Source organism: Branchiostoma lanceolatum, chromosome 2, assembly GCF_035083965.1.
Source record: "Branchiostoma lanceolatum isolate klBraLanc5 chromosome 2, klBraLanc5.hap2, whole genome shotgun sequence".
In the NCBI taxonomy this organism is placed as follows: Eukaryota; Metazoa; Chordata; class Leptocardii; order Amphioxiformes; family Branchiostomatidae; genus Branchiostoma; species Branchiostoma lanceolatum.
Genome location: NC_089723.1, coordinates 27,803,954 through 27,825,555, shown reverse-complemented (window position 1 = coordinate 27,825,555; position 21,602 = coordinate 27,803,954). Strand labels below are relative to the sequence as shown.

Here is a 21,602-nt window from a genome sequence, read left to right as displayed (position 1 = left end):
TTGTTATTAAGTTAGTTTTGTCTTTCCTCAGGATCTGCCCCTTAGCTCAACAGCACAAAGTGGAGATATCATCCAGGTCAGACCACAGGAGATCAGCTTAAAGATGAGGAAAGGTACATCTAACATAACTCTAGCTAACATTCAATTCATTTATGATTATCACATATTGTATTTGATAATAGCTGTTCAAATGCATGGTCCAGGTTTAGAAGGTACATAGTTTTCCATACTTCATGTTCTTGTTTGTTTTCATGACTCAGGCACTGCTTCGACCTGCATTTAGATTGACAAAACTGTATGCATATACAAAGGCATCAATATAGAACCTTCCCAAGCAGCTTAAAGTACTAACTGTAACAGTGAAGTTTAGAAAACAAAGGCTATATCAAGGATAAAATTGCAGCTTGTAATACTCGTATATAGTGTCCAGGTCCAGATTATCATTTGTTTGAATACGTCAACATTGTATTTGCCATCATGTATTTGATGTCCTTATCCCCATCCAAATTATATGTATATGTCATTATTTCATACTACTACCAAACAGACATGGCCACACATGTATAGCTGTTGCCAACCTGGGCAACTCATACATAATGTCATTATGTATTTCTTCTCCTACTCTGCAAGGTGATGCTGTGCAGCTGTCCATGCAGGTGCGGCAGGTAGAGGACTACCCCCTGGACCTGTACTACCTCATGGACATGTCGTTCAGTATGAAAGATGATGTCACTAAACTGGTCGACATTAACTCAGTTCTAAGTAAGTTCACCTGGGCTTATATTATAGAACACACACCCTTGCAGGCTTTGAAGGACTCAGACATGACTGTTGTTCACAGACTATAGTGCATTGATACATGTACACTGTATTATGACTTTTAGCAGGTTTTGTACTGATTTTGTACGTTTGTACATATCTACACCAATCCTGTGATCAGCATAATATTAGTCTCCAAGCAGACCTACGGGTTGGCAAAGACCGTATCCAACAGGCAGAAGGAGTTTTCATAGCCAACCCAAGGTCTGCTACAACTCAAACAGGGCGGAGCATTTCTATTCAATAAAGGTGCCGCTGCCCCTCCTCGTTGTAATGCTAACAGCCGTACGAATGTCCGGGGTACTAATCTTTTTATGACCAAGCGCAGTCACCCGCGCACGTCCCAGTGGGAGGTTCGCGCCTTGGTTGAGCCTAGTAAAAAGCTCTCACAATAGCAGTTTCTTTCACCCATCGGCGATGTTTGTGGCATCATGGAAAACCGTTCTTACAAAAACATTCGTAGACAATGTTTACTGTTTCGGGTTCAAGCCACTATTACTAGAGATTAACTGCAAGATTCCACGTGACCACATGGCGGGAATTGCCCTTACAGTTCCGACGTATCTGGTCAAAATTGATCGCATTTTGTGACGATTGAAGCAGTTTTAGTAGCGATCTTCGTAACAGATTGATTTTGAAAAAGAGACCAAGTCTTTTCTGTTGGCAACATTTACTTTATTTTTCCTGGGAAGTTTAATTTTCGCGGTACAGCCCTGCCCAAGTGAACGGCCTCTCAGTCGCGGCCTGGAGGTGTCAGCCCGGCATGGCGCCGCACGCCCGTGCGGACAGAGAGTAATAAACTCACTTACAGAAGCACAGTTTGATTAGGTAACAATTAGATGTTAATAGCCTTTGTTCAGACCGACTTGTTCCAGACCTTAGATTGCACTATAAGCTCCTTCTTCCAGTTGGATACGGTCTTTGCAATCTATTGGGTCTGGTTGGAGACTACATAATATCACTTTTCATCACTACACAACATAGGCCATTTAGCACAGAAGTCCAGACTAATAGCAGATGCTATGAGTAAAAATAGCAATGTCGAAACCATTGGCTCTTACCTCACTTATCTGACATAACTGACGTTTTGCCATTACTTCTCTGACAGTTCGTGAGATGAAACGCCTTACAAACAACTTTCGTGTTGGCCTGGGCATATTTCTGGACAAGACTGTGCTGCCAATGGTGAACACCAACAAGGATCGGTAAGGCGCACCTTCAGGTTTGAAATGAACTTACATTATTAAGATGCTTACCTTTATTTGTTAATCTTTAATTTCTGAGAGGAACATTCAAACAGGGTGTCGATCACATGATCTACCTCCTTCACTAGATTATTAGCCATGCAGATTCACTTGATGTTACAATTTCACACAAATTCAATTAGAATTACTTATCCAGGTGAATTTTAATCTAACATGTTGCATTTGTAGCATTTTCTCATTTTGCATAATTGTTCTGTTAAAGTTGTATTATGAGAGCATTTACCTTACTGTTTAAAGTGTCATTGAAGGTAGAGAAATTAGTTTATTAAAATTTTTAGTTCACATTTTTATTTATAAAAAATCATGTGTGCCAAGGATTTTAGATGCCTCTTCCTTGCTACCCCACCAGCCTACAAGACCCCTGTCCCAACCCTGGGACACAGTGTGCGCCAGTTTTTGGCTTTCGCCATCTTCTAGACCTGACAGATGATGAAGACGCCTTGAGAAGAACACTGCCGAGCCCTAAGAATGTGTCTGCCAACAGGGACATCACCGAGGGAGGCCTCGAGGCCCTTTTGCAGGTTGCCATTTGCAAAGTAAGTCGTCAGCAATATGGAGAGGTTGCCATGCACTGCAGTGTACTTCTGAAACTAAAGTTCAGAAGGTAACATTTGGATTCTTGGATATCTTATTTGCTCCATTAGCTACCATACAATGAGTAAGTTATGATAAACTAATCTACTGGAGTACAAAAACAACATACAACTGACAACCTGCATAAAAGTTGTTACAGCTATTTGTGTACTACATTGAAATTAACTATTAGTAACTTATATACATTTGCAAGCAAAGTTACTTCTCTTCCCATCAATGTTATGTACATGTATTATACATGTTCTATCTGTCTTTTTGTCTTATTGTTCACAGGAAAAGATTGGATGGCGTGACAAGGCCACTAAAATGGTACTGTATGCCTCCGATGAGGGTTTCAAAATGGCAGGTGATGGGAGACTGGCTGCCATCTTGCCCCCCAATGATGGAATGTGTCATCTGAGTTCAGGAAAAATAGTCGAATACACAGAGCTGAACAACCAGGTGATGGAATAGAGCACTAAAAAATATTTTTTATATGAGACTACAATCAGGGAAACACTAGATTGAGTAAAAGGTACAAATTATGCAAATTGCTATGCTGATGCTGTTGCTATGGTATAATCTTTCCTCTGTGTTTGGAATTGTGAGGAGTGATTTGTCTGACACTAATGACTAAAACAATTTTGAAATGGTCAGCCAAAGAACATAATGATTCACCAAAAATTCATTTTGATCATTATTTCCCACAGGACTACCCATCCGTGGGACAAGTTGTCAGGGTTTTGAGGGAACAGAAGATTCAACCAATTTTTGCGGTTACTGAGCAACAAGCAAAAAATCAGCTCAAGGTGTACAAGGTAAGATTGCCACCCTAGTGCTGGCTTTCTCAGTACATATGGTACAATCATAAATACAAATTCTTTTGATGGTCCTTTGAGTGGTCACTAAAATAAATTTCGATTTTGATAGTTAAAAGTAATACTTCACAATAGTCTAAAATGCTCTGAATCCTTAACTCAAGAGCATAAGATAAGTTAGGTATGAGTGAAATAAAAACAGTAATCATTATACATCTTTACTGCCTTTTTCGGTTTTGTTTGTAAAAACAGAATATGCATTCAGAATTGACTCATTTGAAAGTGACTTACTGCTAATGCAGCCTAGGTTATCATGATGGAATTCTGAGTACAGTCCAAAACTTTGGAAGATAGTTGTTTACTAGTTCATTGGGCTTGCACAAAAACTGTGATGCAGGTTTATTCACTAAATCTTGTCAAGTTATTAACAAAACCTGTCATCTCTTAGATGATGACTCTTCTTTATGCCAAAAGCCACTTTGAAAAATCCATCCATTAAGCATCTTTCTAATGATCCATACTCACCACCTGAGAAAGCAATGCTGGTTAAGACATTAACCACTTCTTGGAGGTATAATGCTTTACATTAATATTGTCACTGAAAATTTTCTCTACTTTACCTCTTCAGCAATTGTCAAACCAGTTCGACAGTGCACGCACAGCTGAGTTAGCTGATGACTCCTCCAATATCGTGGACCTGGTTACAAATGCATATAAGGTGAGATCCGTTTTTCCGGGCTTGCTATGTTTGATCCTATATGACATTGTAATTTGTCCTTTACCCAACTACAAAAATGTGTTCAATGCAGCCATCGGTCCTGAATGAACTATTGGTTATCAACTTCTTGCAATGTTTGAATATGCACGTAATTAATGTACTCTTTGTTCCGCCGGTGTAGGAATTGAGATCAGAAGTGAAGCTTCAGCCAGTCAACCTTCCACCAGAAGTTGACGTCACTATAACACCCATCTGTCCAAGTGGGACCACAGAGGAGGAAAACTCGTGCATGGGGCTTCAAGTTGGAGACACAGTAAGATGACATGCCATGAAATTCAAGTCATCAAAGGGCTTTGAAATATCCCTATTGATATATTATGATATGGGAGCTTCAGAATCCGTTAAATAAATCATTTTTTAAGATGTCAAAATTGATTTGCTTCTCTCATTGTTGGATGAACATTTTGGTTTAGAACTATAGATGTGATGTGAATGAACTTTATTTGCTTTCTGCCAACAATTGGCTCTTGCAACAAATTTGTACACAAAATAAAATAGATAATCACAACTGATCAACATTAACATCACAGTAAATAAATATACGAACGTAAAGCATGAAACACAAATTCAACACAGTACAAAATACAGAATAACAAATGAGCAAAATGAAATAACACTTGAAAAGTTTTTTCATTACTAACAAAAATTAAAAGCTGTTACACCCAGTAAGGTAATTGTAAATTAATTAATACTAAATCATAAAACCAAGGTCAAAATAACATAACATAATCAAATCAACAATAGAGTAATCGTGTCATAAAACATAAAGAGATTAAATGGACATGTCAGATGTGCTGTGTAAACTGCTGATGTGTTGGTGTCTTATGGCGAAAGCAAAGTAAGCATATTTTCCCAGGCGTCAAATTACATCAGTAGAGGGCCCCCCCATCAACTCAGTAAACTTGTGTGGATTTGGCTGCTTGACATAATAATAGGGTAACAACATGGTTCTTAATCTTTTGAGAAAAGGGCATTCCATAACGAAATGGTACTCGTCCTCAATAACTCCCTCATCACATAATGGGCATAACCTGTTCTGTTTATTGATATTTGAGTGACGTCCTACCTCTATTCTTAGTGTGTGGGCTGAGCATCTCAGCTGCGCGAGCGCTTTCCTATATTTAAAGACATTGATAATACTTAAATATCTTTCTGTACAGAATCTGTCTTTGATTTCACCATATGTTTTCAGCCTATTTGAAGTTTCCAATTGATCATTCCATAGTTGTATTGCATAACGTTTAGTCCTTTTCTTAAATACTCCAATAAATTCATCTTTGTTCCCAACTCCTTGGTTAAACCATGCTTCCTGCATGCCATGTGCAATCAATAACTGTTTAACCTCACTTACCCAGGATTTCCTATCCACCTGGTCCAGGTCATATAATAGTTTTTAGCATTTCTTAGTATATCTATTATTATTCAATTCTAACACTTTAACCCAAAACTTAATAATTCTAATGTGTCTGAGGGTGCTCAGTGGATATCTACCCAGTTCCCCCAATACCGCAATGTTTGGTGTGGATTGTCCAAGACCTAGGTAAAACTTTCAAAATTTGTTATGAACTACATGTATATCTAATTGTTTACAAGGGTGAAAACCCCATATTTCACTTCAGTACATCATGATAGGAAGAATCATAGTGTCAAACATTTTAAAAACTAGTTGTGGTGATAACACTCCAAATTTATGAATTTTTTTTTTTAATATGAAAATTGCTTTAGAAGCCTGACCTGCAAGAGTCTCCTGTGCTTTAAACCAATTACCACTTGATGAGATTATTATACCTAAGTATTTGTAGGTGCTTACTACCTCTACTTTACTCCCAGCATAAAACCATCTCTCAGTCCGTCTAAGTTTCCCCCCATTTCGAAACACCATTACTTTAGTCTTAACTAAATTTACTGTTAACTGCCATTTGTTACAATATGTGTTTAATGCATTTGAGACCCTTTGGAGGCCTATTACTGAGTCAGCGCACAGTGCTAAGTCGTCTGCAAACATCAAGCTTACAATTTCCACATCTCCTATTTGTATACCTCTGCAACCGCTTTGTGTCAAATGGTCGTCTAAATCTCTTACAAAGAATGCAAATAGGAAAGGTGATAAGATACAGCCCTGGCGTACTCCCTTGTTACATCTAAACATATCACTTAACTGATGACTATATAATGTTGTAAAAGGGTATACAAAAGAAATTAAACTAAGGTGACAAAGCTGACAATTCCTCCTGATTTATGTTACTTTTAAGACACTGATATGATAGCCCTAGCATCTCGTTACAGTAATTGATGATATGAAATAGCAATTTGAGCTCTAGTTGTGCTCTGGAAGTGTTGAATTGTTAGTTTATATGATCCATCATACCAGAACTTCACTCTTCCAGGCAGAGTTTGCCATCAACGTGAATGTCAAAGACTGTCCAAAACAGGGCCAGAGCAACCTTGCCACATTTGGCCTTGATCCAGTGGGCTTTGGTGATGAACTGAAGGTGAACTTGGAGTTCCTCTGCAGCTGCGAGTGTGAAGCCTTGCAGGTAAGTTGTTGTAAGGTTACATGCCTTTGGGTAGTTAGATCAATGGGTATGTTATTTGTTGCACACTTACTTATAGCAAACATTCAGGTTTGCTTACTGTTCTATTATAGTGCACCAAATTTGTTACAATCATTCTCCCACAATGTAGAATCTGGTAACAGAGAGACCCATAAAAGAGTTGTAAGTTGTGATCTATTGCTGAGTATTTTGTAATGATATACACATGTATGGGATCACAGGAAGAATAGCTGGCTGAAATGTCAAGCTAATTGTGGATTCAAATGAAGTCAAAGGCAAAATACTAACATGCATACTTCACCTGCAGGTCCCGGCTAGCCCCAAGTGCTCCTCTGGAAATGGCACGCTGCAATGTGGTGTCTGTGTGTGTGACCAGGGAAGGTATGTGAGGTGTATGACATTTCAGAAATGCAAAATTAATTTTTTTTAGCAAAAAAAATCCAAACTTTGGACACTAAACAACTAAACAGCAGATCTGCTGTTGATGATGATGACGTTAAAGTGACCAATCACTTTCAATACATGTAGGACCTCATCATGACCTTAGTACAGACAGCTGAAATTCAGAGAGATATGTTTAACTTAGTTAAAATGTGTTGCAATCACTCTAAGTAGTTAAGCTTAATCAACTAATATTGCAACACAGATTAGCTTTGATGCTTAAGTCAAACTTTGTTTCTGTTTGATCAATTCAAGTGTCTTGTTTTTCCCCTCCCCAGATATGGTTCAAAGTGTGAATGTAGTGCTGACTCAGTAGAGGGTGCCCTGGATGTGACTGCGAGTTGCAAGGCAAACAACAGTAACACCCTGTGCTCAGGGCGGGGAGTCTGCATCTGTGGACAGTGCTCCTGCAGTGACAGACCAGACCCCAATGAAGAGGTGTACGGGCAGTTCTGCGAGTGTGATAACTTTTCTTGCGACCGTTACCAGGGCATGGTTTGTGGAGGTAGGAATTTGATTTGAAATCAGAGCAAATACAGAGTGACATTTTTATGGTCAAACCTGGTCGAGCAACCACCTGGCCAAGGCAGCCACTTCCAGTCACAAGTCAATTAAAACAGTCCTGTCCATATTTACATCTATTATAAGCCCACCCTGTCCTTAGCAACCACCTGTTTTCAGCAAGCAGTTTTCCTCAGTCCCTTGAGTGGTTCCTGAATCCAGGCTTAACCTGTACAGCAAATATTAATAAATCAGAGCTAAACTTGAATATCATATTGCACTGTATAGTCTGTACCTTGTACTTGTTACCTCAACAGGAAAATGCCACAGTACTTTGCATTACCTGCTACTGAGTCAATACCATGAATGTTCAGTTTTGTTGTCTTTCAATTAAACCTTAGAATGAACAATTTGAATGAGATCATTCCCAATGCCACAGGTCGATTAAAATCACACTTGGCATTTAAGCACTGCAATAAGATGATTGTATCTGACAGGTCCAGATCGAGGTACCTGTGAGTGTGGCACATGTCGCTGTAACGACGGCTGGAGTGGAAACGCCTGTCAGTGCTCCAAACGGGAGGACACGTGTAAGGCAGCGGACGGGGTGAGTGCTTCATGTGTTAAAAGACTAAACATTATGTGATAGATTGTGTTGAAAAACAGAGTGATCTCTAAAGTGCTGAGCTACCACAAGCTAAGAAAATTAGATATGCAGGTCTGGAGTGCATTATATGGGGTGACGTTTCAATGGAGATCCGTTTAGACCCATTTTTCAGGGTGGCAGATGTATTGACTGACTAAATTATGTTAGTATACATTTACACGTTGTACCTCATGTCAGAGCTGTTTTAGATTTAACCACCTTTAATTCATCTAACACTGTAAAAAGTCTTTTAAAATTGAAATTTTTTAACAATTCTAGCTCATGTATTATTTTATTTGTACAATTATGTACATACTATCTGTGAGATTCTGTTACCGTAACAGTTACAATTGAGTTGTTGTCAGTCTGCTCAATTCAGACTATGAGTCTGAAATATTCAATTTGATGATTAAAGATTTGATTTTCTCCGCAGAGAATATGTAACGGCCAGGGCAAATGTGTCTGCGGGAAGTGCAAATGTTACGAGTCCAGCCCTTACTCTGGGCCGACCTGTGAAACTTGTCCAGTAAGTCCCGATCGTCCAGATGCACAGTGTTAATTGCTAGCCATAGATTTGTTTGATTATCAAATATCTCATCATGATGTCCTGAGTGAAGGTCAGTGAAGGTCGGCCTCATGTATGATATTTCATATTGGCACATTGGCACAGCAAATTCGTGTGTATTTTTTGGCTCACTTCAAGTCAAAGAGGCTGGGTGGACGTCATTCCACAGTCATGGTAGGAATATTGTGTAAAGTGCCTTTTGCACAACATCGGGGTATGGCGAGTATGGAACCTAGAACCTATTGCTTCCGAGCACAATGCTCTAACCGTTATGCCAAACCGATGCAATTTGTACATCCAAATAATTGATGACACGTCTATGTTTTCAGCTTGATAAAACTCTATGTACATGTTACACTGAGCACATTTTGTTTTCCTGGACATAAAGGCTTGCCCGGGACAGTGTGCCCTGAACAAGGATTGTGTGCAGTGCCAGGTGTTCCAGTCAGGAGCGCTGTCACCATCAGAATGCCAACGGAGATGCAACTTTAATTCCACAGTAGTTGACACTTTCCCAGGTATGTATTCATGGTTCTGTATAGTAGTAGTATCCAGTGTTAGATTATACTGCTGCGGGGTTCCCTGACACAGGGGTAGGCAGCAGTAGGCCAGACTTCATACAACTCCTCCAAGCGGCTCTGTCCAGTGGGTCCACGTTGGTGAGGCCGCACTCTTTGATGTCCTTCTTGACACACTCACTCCAAGATTTCTTTGGTCTACCACGGCCTCTGTTGCCGGGTAAGTGCAGTTTTGTGATGGAGTTGATGGAGCCACTGGCTCTTTCCACGTGTCCGTACCACCGCAGAGGACGTGTATACAGCATAACAAAACATTGCAGTCAAAATGCACTTTTTTAATGAAAACCAACATGCAATATAAGTGGCTGCTTTATCATACATACATGTAGCAGGTTTTTTTTTAATACAAGTAGTTTGAATGGTGATTTCAAAGCCAATTTTTGAAACTCAAAAAAATCAACAACTAGTCTTATCTTCTAGGCCACAATAATATGATGAACATTTCCAAAGCTGTGTTTATTTGCACTATGAAGAAATAGTAGTGTAGACCTTAGGTGAATTTTTTTCAATTTCTGGTGTTTCAGAAAGCAGCCCGATCCCCCAAGAGACATGCCGTTTTATTGACGAGGAGGATGGCTGCTCTTTCACCTTCAAGTATGGGCGGGGGGAAGACAACATGTTGGTGGTTACAGTTCAGGGAGACAAAGGTGAGTCTTGTTAGCCTGGAATCCATTCTATTCCTCACTCCTCTGATTGCTTCTCCGTATGGTCTGGTCCCTGTCCCCATTTAAACATGAATGGCCCCTATGCCTTATGTCCTGCATTAGCCCAGTCAAATATTTCTCAGAAGCAGTGTTATCAGAACCAAACTAAATCCTAATGCTTGTTTGAACCAAGTGCTTGTTACCAAAATGTTACAAGGACCCTGTGGCTTGGAACAAGTCAGAACCCTCTTCTTTGTTCTAGGTGCATATTCAAATGTTTCTCTATGTCCATAAAGTATCTGATACCAGACTTTGTCAACATATACTGTACTTTGTACTGTTGTACTCATCGTTTATTACTCAAATAACTTTACAATATTGCTGGATTGCAAAGAGCTTGAGAAATGCTATAGAATTTCCCATTTAAGTAGAGGCAATAATTTTCTGTCTTTGTATCTTAAACCTTTATACATGCATTGTAGTAATAACCCATTAGTGAGGCAGATAGCATCTTTAGGACCAATGTTATTGTATCCATTTCAGACCTTGTATGTTTAAACTTACCAACTGTTCCCTGTTCATTTTCTCCAGAATGTCCACAGGGTGCTCCGATCCTTCCCATTGTGCTTGGCATCGTGGGGGGTATCGTTCTGATTGGTCTGATTCTTGTTATCATCTGGCGTGTAGCACTCCACTTATATGACAAGAAGGCGTATATGGAGTTTGAGAAGGAAAGACAAAAAGTACAGTTCACTACTGTGAGTGCATTTTATTACATAATGTTTCAGTTGTCAATATTCTTATTTCAGGCATGAATTTGGACTGACTTCAATTTTACTTTTATTGTACATGTACATGGATTCATTTAAGATTGCATGTATATACAGTCATCATCATATACAATACATGCATGTAACATTATGTCATAGAAATAAGTGGGCAGGTTGAGTGAGGCTATTTCAAGAACCATGGTTGCAATAACTTGTATTGTTATTTTCATAGGCATGACATAAGACAAAAGACTTTTTATATTGATTTTTTTCTTTCCTCCTTCCTTTCTTACTTTCTAAAGTCACTGCACAAAAGCACAGCTGCCGCTAAATTTGTTCTGAGCAAGTTGTCCCCTCGTATATTCTTGCAGGATGTGAACCCTCTCTATGTAACCAACACAACCAAGTTCATCAACCCAACCTTCCACCAGGCACAGCCTTCTCATGAGGACTATGACTGATGGGATGGACTTCTGTGAAGCACCACCTAGTGAGAAGACTACAAAGTGTTGGATTGTTGATATTCTTGCCATACTGATATGCATTGATGATTCATTCTGTAATTTGTGATGGAAGAGGATTTTGACTGGATAGAAATATAGTTTTGTTTTTCTAATTCTAATTCTAACAGTTGAATGACTGTGCATGTCACTAACATTGTCATCTCAAACCGTTGATACTATGTTGTTTATATATGCTTTCAGGACATGGACTCATTTAACATACATTACATACATATACATGGCAAGGTCAGGAAATAATGAAACAATTAAAATATGAATTAAGCCACTGTATTTCTAGCTTATATATTTTTATGTTTAGCCATACCTAGTATGGCTCAACATATTGTTTTTGTTCACGTTCTTCTTCTTCTTCTTCTTCTTCTTCTCCTCCTGCCAAGTCTTCAAATGGAATCTACTCCGTCATTTTTGGGCCAAACGACCTGAAATTTGGCATGTAGGTAAAGATGGCAAATACCCTTAGGTGCTTTTTCATTTCTTTCGAAACAGGCCTTAAAAACATTTTTATGGAGGTTTTTTGGGGCATTTTTAGACAATTTTTATATTTTGGGCTCCTGTGCCCTGGTATTGCTAGCAAGTGACCTGAAATTCGGTACAAGGGTGCCTTGAACATGTCCCTACAGGATTTCAATCACAATTCTGGTGTACATCACTTCAGAATGCTTCATTTTGGGGACTTTTGGACCCATTTTCAGACCAAAAACAGGCCAAAAGTGGTATCCACGTTCCATGTTCTATTTACTGCTGGCCAAGGAATCCATGTTCTATCTAAGGTTCCGGGCGTTCCATTTGCTACTGGCCAAAGAACACTGTTCTATTTAGGTCACCTGAGGTCATATTGCAGGAACACACGCAAGCCTTTGCAGTAAGAAGCTCTTGGGGTCTCGCAGAACTTGTAGAGAGAGTTTTTGTACGGGTGATTTTGGAACAGTCCATTTATGCATCAGGAGGGAGATTGTCGAAGTATAATGCTCTCGCAAATGTTGCCTTTCTACATGCAGTCAATATTTCGATTTGCCCAGGTGTTATTTTGGGACAGCCCACTTCTTGCATGGGGAGGAGTATGGCTAAACATGCTGTATTTGCTCAGGGGCAAATGACGGCCTTTCTAGTGTTCACGTTCTTCTTCTTCTTCTTCTCCTCCTGCCAAAACTTCAAATTGATTCAACTCTGCCATTTTTTAATCAACCGACCTAAAATTTGGCATGGAGGTAAAGAAGGCAAATACCCTCAGGCGATTTTAAAATTGCTTTCAAACAGGCCTTAAAATCATTTTTATGGAGTTTTTTTGGGGCATTTTTAGGCAATTTTTATATTTTTGGCTCCTGTGCCCTGGTATTACAAGCAAATGATCTGAAATTCGGCACAACGGTGCCTTGAATATGTCCCTACAGGACTTCAATCACATTTCTGGTGTACATCACTTCAAAATGCTTCATTTGGCGGACTTTTGGACCAATTTTCAGACCAAAAATAGGCCAAAAGTGGTATCCCCGTTCCATGTTCTATTTGCTGCTGGCCAAGGAATCCATGTTCTATCTAAGGTTCCGGGCGTTCCATTTGCTACTGGCCAAAGAACATGTGTTCTATTTAGTTTACCTGAGGTCATATTGCAGGAACACACGCAAGCCTTTGCAGTAAGAAGCTCTTGGGGTCTCGCAGAACTCTTAGAAAGAATTTTCTTCATGGGTGATTTTGGAACAGTCAATTTATGCATCGGGAGGGAGATTGGCGAAGTATGATGCTCTCGCAAATGTTGCCTTTCTACATGCAGTTAATATTTTGATTTGCCCAGGTGTTATTTTGGGACAGCCCACTTCTTGTATGGGGAGGAGTATGACTAAACATGCTGTATTTGCTCAGGGGCAAATGACGGCCTTTCTAGTTAGTACAGTATGTTCTCACGAAAATCGAGTTGCATGGATCAACAGTTCATAGGAAAGATACTAGTATTCTTTGGTAGTGTAGTACAAGTGAAGTGCTTTGCAACAGCGTGACAATGACATCTTGTGAAATGGTGCCAAAAGATTTGTGTAACCATCACTGACTGACCTCCTATGGGTACAAAATGATATTCTGGCAATGATTAAGGTTTACCATTCTCTTCGAATGGATATCATAACCTGGCCATCATAAATAACTGACAAGTAATGTTATTAAAGAACATTTTTTAATGCATCATAGAGTTGATAGAAGTAACATCTTTATAGTACATAGGAGAAGAATGGTTTATATGTGTCGTTTGCATTCTAACTACTTTGATTCTAAATTCTGTTCTCTACATTCTGTATGGAAATTTGACAAGAAGGGATACACATATTTTATTATGTCATCTCCTAGTTGATACATTCTAACGTTAGCATTATAACTATTATCATCTATATTTCTGAGTAGTGTTGTTGTTGCTGTTTTGATTTTTTCACTTTTTTAGTCTAATTATTCATTCAGAAATAAATGAATCACAAATTTTGGAACTGCATCTCATGATGTCATTTGTTGGTTTTAGCAGCTCGACATATCATACCCAGTTGCAGTATATTTTTGATCCAGTAAAATACGTTCACACAATAGAAAGCATACAGACAGTAGCCTCCTCGCCGAGGGACCGTTCCCGGGAAGTCTGCGAAGGAGGCTATACAGACAGTAGTATTTCTTAGCTTACAGATTTGACAACAGTCAGCACGTATTCAGCACCAAGGACAAGGCACCAACCTTGTAATTTAGATATCGGTAGGGACAAGAACAACACTTTTCTAGACAAGTTCTGCACCAGGAATAGTCTTCCATGAGTCATTCATTCAGAACTAATGCATCCCGCATTTTTGGCTCGTTAGTTTGTTTGTTTTTGTTAGGCGAAAGTTGTTCAAATGCAAAAGTCCGAAAAGAAACGAACAATAGGCCACACGGGGCGGTTCAAAAGAGATGTCTAACGGCTAGATGAGAAATTGCAACATGTAACGTTACATTAATTGGAGTGACTTGCTCTCAGCACGGTACACGGGCCGCAATTATCAATATAATGTGCTATTTCCGTTTCATCCAATGAACCCATCAACCAATCGAATCAGTCTCGTCGTAAAAAGTTTGATTCAGCCTTCCCTGCCAAGCTAACTTTGCTGATGTAGTGAAAGGCTCCATATGAACGAGCAGATTACCGCCGCGATGTGAATCCCATGTAAACCTCGTAAAGTTACAAAACGCACAACCGACACGGGTCAAAAGAGACACTGTGCGGCTAATTGAAGTACTGCAAGCAGACGCCTTAGTAAACTTGTTCATAGCTTTCAAGTTTCATGGCTATCCAAACATAAAGATCATACAGCAGAGTGTAACCGACTGTCGGTCTAAAACGCAACAGACTTTCCTGTAATTAATAACACCTGGGATCTCTTCTATGCATCTAGAATAGGGCTAGGTGCAGTCAAGTTCGTGGGCTTTTATTAGCGTCACTTTCGGGGCGCTGTAATTACAAGAGATTTTGTTGCAGTACTGAAGTCAGCCGTAAGATGTCACTTTTGAGCCGTACGGACGACGTGGGTCGAGCCAGCTTGAACGACTGTTTAATAGTAATAGTGAGAAAACTGGGTTAAGCAGTCAACACAATGTTTTGTGGCTACTTCACAACCCCTTACGGTAGGGAAAGTTCTGTTGGGAAGCGGGTACAGACTGAAATCGGACAGAAGACAGGCTAGCTAGAACTTGAAAAGGCCATTATTGGTTTAAAGTCCCACTATGTAAGATTGGGTCACCATGCAAACATGTTTAAAAACTATGAACTTTCAAAGAATACAAGGCCAGTGGGCAGTTGGGCCACGCATGGCTTATCAGCCCAACTGCCCAGTGTATTATAATCATGTGTAGCGTATCCAGGACACATGAAAAACAAGTCAAGGTACCTGAGTGTATCTACTGGTAAGATAAATAAATGAAAACGAATTGAAATGCCTCTAGTCGATTAGGACACAACCCCTGAAGTACTGAAGTGCACATGCATGTATTTCTATACCACGACCAGCCAATGCCTATGCAAACACATATTACATGGTTAGATGTCATATCATCGAACAACTGTAACGTGTAACTTGGTGTTGGAGGGTATCTTCAAGTAAAAATGGAGAATTTTGTAGTCACGGGGGACTATTTACTGTTTATTCACAGAGAACTTATGATAGATACGGTTCCTTTAGATTGGTGATGATAATCAGCACAGACTGGCAATCACCGTGGACGTTATGAAATACATGTAAAACTTTTCCCCCGTATGCCTAGGTTTTTGTATGCGCACTCACATGTTTAAATGCTCTTAAGTTTAAAAGAAAGTCAATCTTCCAAGAAAGTTCTACTCAACAAAACCTTTCTGTCATTCTCCTCCATACTTTGCAATCAACTGACGTACGATTCTAGTTCAGGGTTTGTGTGTTTATCAGTTTATACTCCTTGTTAACTGGTCAACATTGTGGTCGCGAGGCCGTGGGCGGCTATGTGTGACCAGCGCAAGTTTGGGAAACCGCTGCGGGAACTGGTCTTTAATCCCTGCCAATCAATACTCTGGCACCCAGCGTTCAGGCTGGGGTTTCTGAGACCCACCTTTTCCCTCCGACTAAATCAGTGAAGTTCCAAATACCACAATGAAGGCCAATTAAAAGTTTTAAAGCGCCAACTCCCTCAGCCCTCCGCTGTGACCCACATCTCACCTGTTTTGTTTCACCTGTAAAACCCAGGAAACCAACAGCCAATCAGAGCGCGACTTCCCGCTGTCCTGCTATTTACCCAAACATGGCGTCACAACGATGGTGTCGCTCCGCCTCACTACACCCGGGAACTACTTTCTTTTGAAACATCTGTAATCAATTTATTCATATTCATCCATATGAAGAGGTAAAACATCTTTAGTTAATTGTGAATATTCGAACTCATAACTCATAAGTAGTGAAGTTTGGGATTCAGTACTCAAAGAGGTTACTTTTTCAAGTTATGGGACCGCGTATTGATTTTGTTTACGCCTTTTCACCCCGTTCGTCATGATGAATCTGGCAAGATGGGATTTAGCAACCTGAACTGAGCGATTACAGCAGGATTCAAAGGCGAGAACACGTTTTAACTTCTCCACGACGTTCACACGACTACCAGGAAAGTGACAACACTTTGGATGTTGATGTAGGAGGAAGGGGGAGTCATTTCTTGTCGGTAAGGTGAGTTTTGTGTCTGGTTACAGTAACGTATTTACGTTGTCGTGACCCCTCCACTCCAGTTTGTGTAGTGGCAACTTGTTGAACGTCGGTAATCAAAACAATAGATATACTTCGGGACGGAAGTCTGAAGACTGTAACTGGCAATTATGTTTGTCGTTTGTCCTCCGGGGTTGCTCCCGACACAACAGACAATCAGAAAAGCGGTAAAACACCACACAGCCATGTTTACGTGTTACCACGTTGTGTAGAACAGTTCTGCAGCATTTGTGTTCCATTTGTTTTAATAAGCCGGAAATCGACATGATGCACTCATTTCCACCAAAAAAAGTCTAAGATTCATAAAAAAAACATTCCTTTGATTTTAGAACATATTCTAGTGAGTATTTGGAGATGGTAGCAGATTGTCAAAAGTGTTGAAAATTATGACACTAAAATAGTAGAATTGGTATATTCAACTTTAATCTTATTGATAGATAAAGATGATTGTTGATTGTCTTAATCTAATTTGTAAACTGTAATATGTAAAGCTCTTAGAGGTTTATATAACCTCTCACGTACTTAAGTAACTAGTGAAAAAATGTTAATTACATTTTTTTCTGAACCCCCCCCCCCCACACACACACACAAAAGTTCAGAATCAGTCATGGCATCATCATCATGTATAGAATAACTATTTGCATCTAGGAGTAGGAGAATTATAGCTCCCATCTAGAGTGAAAATAAGAATTATTTTACAATAATGACTCTTAGTCTAATACCATAGTGTCTAATAGAGTTTTAAACATCTTTGCAACATGACTGGTCTTCTTAGTTACCAAGAGTTATAACTTAAGTGTTCGTAAGGTTTCATCATCGATTTCATTCATTTTATTCCTTATCCTTTAAAAACTCAGTTACGGCACTACAAAGTTAAGATTGTGTCCTGCAAAGTAAAAATGTTACTAATTTTTAAATAACAGCACTACTAACTACTACTATAGTTTAGGTTGTGTCCTGCAAATTATATAAGAAAATGTGTAATAATTTAGTCTATTGTTCTTGATGATAAGCTGCATCATATATGACTCCATCCCTTATTCATGTCTTTAGGCTGCCTTTGGCTTAAGACTCCTTGCTATAACAGTTACATACATTACATTGTACGCATACACTCAGCAGAAAAAATTAGGAAAATTAAATCATATCTCTTGTATAACTTTATCAATTGTACAGTATTTTGTATCATGCAGTGCAAAAAAACTGCAATTGATAGTTACAGAGATATGATCGAGAGTTTCCAATTTTTTTGTGTGTTGATTTTAGTAACCAGGGTTACTTACTTACTTAGGCCCTTTGCCCCTATCAGAGCATAGGCCACCGATGATTGTCCTCCACTGTACTCGTCTCTGGGCCTTCCTTCTGAGGTCCTGCCAGCTACTGCTGATGCTCCTCATCTCCTCCTCTGTGTCCCTCCTCCAGCTGTTCTTTGGGTTGCCAGGACTAAAAAAAATTAAAATCATGGCTGACTTCTGCAATCTTGAAAACTTTTCTGCAAATGGTAGGTTGCAAGTAGGCTATTTCGGGCCCTGGGTGCCTTAGTATACTTCTTAAGTGTTTTACAGACTACAGTGCAATTGTTACAGTGTTACCTGTAACCAAATACAATGCAACTTTATTTGTATATTTAATAATTTTATTCTTATACCTAGCAATTTTACTGGTGTTTTTAATTTCACTACTATTAGCAGTAAGGTTGTTTAGCCTATCCATAAAATGCTGTACACATACCCATAAAATAACTAAGACAGTAAGAATACAAATAAAATTGCAATTCAGCAAGGCTGCTAAGTCTTAAAAATTGCACTGTACTCAATAGAATTGGAAGTATAGATATACAGACTGAGAATATTAAATCACATAAGCTCTTGTGCTGTATGGAATGGTCATACATAATGTTACTTTTATAGATTATAATCATGGGCAGGGTAGGTACATTTTTGTACATGTAGGGATGCTTGGCATTCTTTTGATACCAATACCATTTCCTGCCTTCAAAAGGCTGATTCAAGTTGAACAACAGGGTTAGCATTGCCCAGTCAAAATAAGGCATTTGTTATTGTAGAGTCCACTGACCAGGTTAGGAAAGCAGGGATTAGGGTGGGAACATTTCAGTTTAGTCAGCTGCGTGTACTCAAAGATGTGTGACTGATTAAAAATGTTGAAAGACTTGAGTTTGAAGGAGTGTGCAGCAAAATGAAATCCTTGGACCTTTCAACCCCCAATCGTATTATTCAGTTACTTTATGATAGTTATTTAACATATACATGTGTGTGTGAAGTAATTAATCTTTTTTGGGCCTGAGCCAGTTGAGGACTCATTGTATTTTTTATTCCAATGTGACAGTATTCTACTTGAAATGTACTAGAAATGGATTGAACAAAGATGAGTTTTGTTGCATAGATATTACATGTAGTACTGGAAGATTACTATGAAAGTATATATAGTAGTGAGGAAATCAAAAGAAACAGCAAGTGTAATCATTTATTACATATTGACTGAATATTTCTATTCCCACACCTGTCATTAGATAACCAACATTCTTTGAAAAATAAAATATGAGATATGGAAAAACTAACTGGTATTTATATTTCATAATTACTACATACAAAATATATAAATCTTCTGGTTAAAATCTCAATTCCTCTTTCTGACAACCAGAAAATGCCATGGATCATTTATTGATCGACTAAATTAGAGTAATGAAAAGCTGTGATTGTTGTATCTATGCAAAGGTATTTGAGGTCAAAACACGAGTCATGCAATCCGCTTACAAAAGGACTGACTTTGATGAATTATTCTGCATTGAAAGCCAGATTGGATGATGCCAAATAGCCCCATTGTGCATTGGGCTGGGATATTAATGTTTGATTAACTGTTTGTGTAAGAGTCGGTTCCCTGGTTTGATCTATGTGCCATTGGTCACGTAACAATATTGGAAGAAGAGGACCGGAGGTGGTCACCCTGGAGATATGTGATTACAACCATCTGTTTGAACCATTTCTTTTGGGGGATATATATTAGATGCATGCATCCATGGATAACCAGGCTTGGTAGATAGTGATGTATAAAAATATTCAAAATGACACATTTTTAGAATCTCATGATCAGTAGACACATCATGATAATTGAACAAAATCTTCTGCTACACTACAGCATATGCTAATTTTCTGTTACCTGCAAATGCTACATAATTAGTTGACAGAAATGTTACCTGCAATTTGGAAAAATTTTCTACAAATACCCAGCTACTAGTATTTTTACCCACTACACAAGTACAGCCTGTTATTAGCTATAGGTACATGTATGACAGTCTGTGGATACAACCTTGGAATAGTTCAGGCCTTCAGGGTAGTGTTACATCCTAACTTTCAAGTTGATAGGAGCCTAGTGAGAATGGTATCTATGCTCTTGTCACAATTTTGTATACCAAGAGGAAGTGAAGTAAATAAGCGTACAGACATCCAGTCCCAAAAGCCACCAATGCAAGTGACAAACAGAACACTTGAGAGCTGTTCAGCTGTGGACACCCAGAAGGGACCGCCTTTCACCACCACTCAAGCACAAACCTCTGCCGCTCACCACCTTGTAAATTTACTCTGTCACCCAATAGTAGCTTTGACCTACCCTTCTTATACAAACTGTGCAACAATACTGTTTGTCTAATTAAGAACTTATACGAATGTACCATAGTTCTGTGTGACCGAGAGTATCCTTACCAAAATTTTCTTATAACAAAAATCTATCTGGAATGACTTGTGAATGTCGATACATTCATTTATTTAGTGAATTCTGCTAATGCTATAAGTTATAGTACCTTGTGAAATTCTTATAGTCATATTGTGATTTGAGCTGTCACAAGTTCGTTTTCTGCAGTATAATGTTGTCATCATGTTCTTCTGTTGTCCCGGCATGTTACTAGGCAATAACAATGTCCTTTTGGTCTAACAGTCTCTAGTATTACCAGGTAATTAGTTACTACCTGGTGTGAAGTCCAGTTACAAGCTTTCTTTGACTTTGACCCCTGTTATCCTTGAAGCTGTTGAGTGTACATTTTACGTCCTGCTAAAGCCAGAACATTATTGATTCAGGCTAAAAAGCAGGCAAAAACAGAACCCAAACTTCCCAAAGCCTGTTCATTATGGCATGCAGGTGAATATATTGATTTGTTTTGTTAGTACAGGTAGTATAACATGCATATGCTGTACATAGTATTTTGTCATAACTATGCTAACGGAATTGTTTTACTAGTAACTGGGGACAGTGGTTGGGTCTTGTCAGCTATATGTGGGTAGGCAAAAAAATGATAAGTTTGATTGTAAGCCCCCTAGCTGCCCTCTGTGTGGTACTGCAGTGGAACCTCTGATTTTTGTATCTTCTGTTCAAAATGTGCTATGGACATGAGTTTTAGGTGACAGCAAGCTTCTCTGGCTTGGAAAGAAGTGGCATAGGTTTAATTTGAGTCTCCTATAATTTGGGCAACTTGTTTTGAAACTGAGACATTTTTGTTGGAGACTTTGAAAGAGGATAATTCAAGAAGGGATAAATGAATCCTCATGATTTTTAACATGAAGGTAGCTTGTAATTAGTAAATGAATAAAATTAGATGTTCATTGCATCATAATTAGATGTCCATATGCAAATAAGATTCACTTGCACGATTAATGAGTAAAATCTCTAAATGAGTTTTGATTTCTATCTCTGAAACCATACTTTCATTCACACTTGTCACATGTGTACTTTGAGTAAAGGAGATCATCAATGGATCTAGATGCAAATGAGGATATCCTTTGCATGATATATGAGAAACCTTTATGGTACCTCAGTTGGAGAAACCTTTATGGTACATGTACCTAAGTGGGAAAAGATCAGAATTTCATATTTGTATCATATAACTATA

At 38.9% G+C, this 21,602-nt stretch overlaps 1 protein-coding gene and 1 long non-coding RNA gene across 2 annotated transcripts; both read left to right on the top strand.

Moving 5' to 3' along the window:
- The first annotated feature begins 15 nt into the window (after positions 1–15).
- On the top strand, positions 16–11,574 carry LOC136428357 (integrin beta-1-A-like). Its single transcript, XM_066417809.1, has 17 exons — positions 16–113; positions 631–762; positions 1,928–2,024; positions 2,434–2,620; positions 2,952–3,119; positions 3,368–3,475; positions 4,104–4,193; positions 4,375–4,506; positions 6,641–6,790; positions 7,116–7,189; positions 7,528–7,754; positions 8,248–8,357; positions 8,830–8,922; positions 9,350–9,479; positions 10,064–10,186; positions 10,775–10,941; positions 11,325–11,574. The coding sequence occupies exons 1-17, from the start codon at positions 104–106 to the stop codon at positions 11,412–11,414; spliced, it is 2,088 nt and encodes a 695-aa protein (XP_066273906.1). The 5' UTR covers positions 16–103; the 3' UTR covers positions 11,415–11,574.
- A 6-nt stretch (positions 11,575–11,580) lies between these two features.
- Positions 11,581–13,948, top strand: LOC136428364 (uncharacterized). The gene is made up of 2 exons (XR_010754608.1): positions 11,581–11,769; positions 13,364–13,948. It is a non-coding gene; the product is annotated as an uncharacterized lncRNA (long non-coding RNA).
- The last annotated feature ends 7,654 nt before the right edge of the window (positions 13,949–21,602 follow it).

What these genes read in the sequence shown, in the direction of transcription:
- LOC136428357 (XM_066417809.1), top strand. An exon ending in ATCAGCTCAAGGTGTACAAG is followed by an intron (nt 3,476 to 4,103) that starts GTAAGATTGCCA and finishes TTACCTCTTCAG; the next exon opens with CAATTGTCAAACCAGTTCGA. An exon ending in CGACCTGTGAAACTTGTCCA is followed by an intron (nt 8,923 to 9,349) that starts GTAAGTCCCGAT and finishes CTGGACATAAAG; the next exon opens with GCTTGCCCGGGACAGTGTGC.